Source organism: Penaeus japonicus, unplaced genomic scaffold (assembly GCF_977035675.1).
Source record: "Penaeus japonicus unplaced genomic scaffold, GWHDUDI00000001_assembly GWHDUDI00000016, whole genome shotgun sequence".
NCBI lineage: Eukaryota > Metazoa > Arthropoda > Malacostraca > Decapoda > Penaeidae > Penaeus > Penaeus japonicus.
The window spans coordinates 20,729,853-20,732,352 of record NW_028234418.1 but is presented as its reverse complement, the minus strand read 5'-3'; the positions used below and the strand labels follow the sequence as shown (position 1 = coordinate 20,732,352).

The window sequence follows — 2,500 nt, the reverse complement described above, 5'->3', positions numbered from 1 at the left end:
CAGCTGGATGTAGTGAGTTCTGAAGGTATAATGGCCCCCAAACCCCAGGAAAGAGATTAATAGCCACTTTTTAAAAATGTATTTGTTAATACTTACTCCTTCTTATATAGCAAAACCTTGAATTTAGGTCTGCATAACCATGATCTTCAAAATTGTTGATAGCATAATTTCTCTAAATATATATATATTAGCTACTGTAATTCTAATCAGAAGAAGTGAAACATCTTGTACATTCTAAATTCAAAGCTTTGTAAAGGCTATAAAGTTCAATTATACAATACAATTACATGTCACATTATCACATTTACTCTACCATAATAGAAGGCAAAAGTAATAATAGTAATAGCAATAATAGTAATAGTAATAATAATAATATTAATAATAATAATAATAATAATAATAACAATAATAATAATAATAATAATAATAACAATAATGATAATAATAATAGTAATAATAATAATAATAAATAATATCAATAATGTTAATAAAATAACAACAACAATAATAATAATCGTAATAATAATAATAATATATCATAATACCAATAATGATAGAAGAAAAGATAAAATGATAAAAAAATAAAAGGAAAAACAACAATGGAATTAAAGGAACAGAACATAAAAGGGAACACAAGCCTACCCTAAAGCACCGCCTTCAACAAGGTAGCTACCCTCATTAGGCCCTTGCCTGTTCGGTCGCATCATGGGGTCGAACAGCAGCCACACCCCAATCACAATCACACCGATGGCCACCCACGTGTAGATGACCAGGGCTGGGAGATAAAGACAGAGAGAAAGAGAGAGAGTGAGAGTATGTTCTCATTAATAAATATGGATTTCAATGCGTGAGGTAACTAAGGTGAAGATCAAAGTGACTCCACATATAAACATGTAAAAATCATAATCCAATAAATCAGAATTTCATATTACTTTCCACAAAAAAAATAAAAAAGATCCAATAAAACACTCAGAAAAATCACATAAAAAAGGTTTAATTACATAACATCAAATTACATTAAAAGGTAGCACTAAGACAGCCTTATCACTCATATTCAATAAATAGGACAAATTAATGTACAAAAAATAAATATAACATTAACATACCATTATATAAAAAACATTACCACAAACACAAATAAACAGCCCTGAGAAGAAACAAGACCTGCCTCACCTTTCATGAGAATAGACAGGGCATCTTGGCACATAACCTGCCCCATTATGATCCACATGCTGCCCATGCCATTCCAGGCAACTTCAGGGATACCCAGGATGACCCTGTGGGCACACAAAAGCGTTTTGGGGATAAAATTAATAATCAATTCCATCTACCTATTACATCTATCAATCTTATTAATCATTAACACCTCCTTTTTCTATATGTCCATCTATTAACCAATTGTGTACAGGTATCAAGACATGACGGCACCAATTAGGCCTAAAAGATGGGTGTCAATAAGTATATAACACGACATTGGGATCTGCTCACAGTTGAAGTGCGCACTCAGTCATGAAGTATTAGGGCTGTAACAGAGCTAGCTTCAGAGCTACTGGGTTCCAAAGTCAGCCTTAACCCACATTTTGTGATGGATTTATGGAAAAATATTGTTTGGGCTAGTCTGCACTCCATAGGGCAAATAAAACACTTTCCACATCCTTCTAATTCTTAGCCAGTGCCACCAGCATCGTAGACCACCCGTCCTGATGGCCAGTTAGATCCGCAATGGGTTAATATACCAACTTAGCTATCTATCGATATACAAATGGAATCTTCTAACTATTTTATCATCCCATCATGTCATTAACATGGTTCAGCAATCCCTGCCAAATCAAACTCACAAGGCTGTAACACCTTTAACTGATGGCCATGCCAGTCCTCAATCCCAGAAACAATTAAAAATAATAGTAAAAAAATAAATTTTCCCCAACACCCCAAACTGGGAGAAAAAGAAGTAAAAATAATAAGGCAACAACGAGGAGTGAGGAGGATAAGGATATGGATAATAGTAAGGAGGAGGAGGAGGAGGAGGAGAAGGAGGAAAAGGAGGAGGAGGTGGAGAAGGAGGAGAAGGAGGAGAAAAAGGAGGAGGAGGAGAAGGAGAAAAAGGAGGAAGAGGAGGAGGAGGAGGAGGAGGAGGAGGAGGAGGAGGAGGAGGAGGAGGAGGAGGAGGAGAAGGAGGAGGAGGAGGAGGAGGGAGGAGGAGGAGGAGGGAGGAGGAGAGAAGGAGAAGGAGGAAGAGGAAGAGGAGGAGGAGAGGAGGAGGAGGAGGAGGAGGAGGAGGAGGAGGAGGAGGAGAAGGAGGAGGAGAAGGAGGAGGAGGAGGAGGAAAAAAGAGAAGGAGAGGGAGGAGGAGGAATAGGAGAAGGAAAAAGAGAAGGAGAGGAGAAGAAGATGGAGAAGGAGGAGAGGAGAGGAGAAGGAGGAGGAGAGGGAGGAGAGGAGAGGAGAAGAGGAAGGAGAAGGAGAAGGAGGAGGAGAAGGAAGGAAGAAGGAGGAGAAG

At 38.2% G+C, this 2,500-nt stretch overlaps 1 protein-coding gene across 5 annotated transcripts in view; it reads right to left on the bottom strand.

The window, feature by feature from the left end:
• LOC122254556 (diacylglycerol lipase-beta) overlaps positions 1 to 2,500 on the bottom strand; it is a 43,196-nt gene that overhangs the window by 22,559 nt on the left and 18,137 nt on the right. For all 5 annotated transcript variants that reach the window (XM_086545279.1, XM_086545281.1, XM_086545282.1 and 2 more), the window contains exons 4-6: positions 1,174 to 1,277; positions 643 to 775; positions 1 to 19 (exon numbers count right to left, since the gene is read on the bottom strand). The exon at positions 1 to 19 is cut by the window's left edge and continues 79 nt beyond it. In XM_086545279.1, coding sequence (XP_086401405.1) covers positions 1 to 19; positions 643 to 775; positions 1,174 to 1,277 — 256 coding nt within the window. The remainder of the gene's footprint in view (positions 20 to 642; positions 776 to 1,173; positions 1,278 to 2,500) is intronic.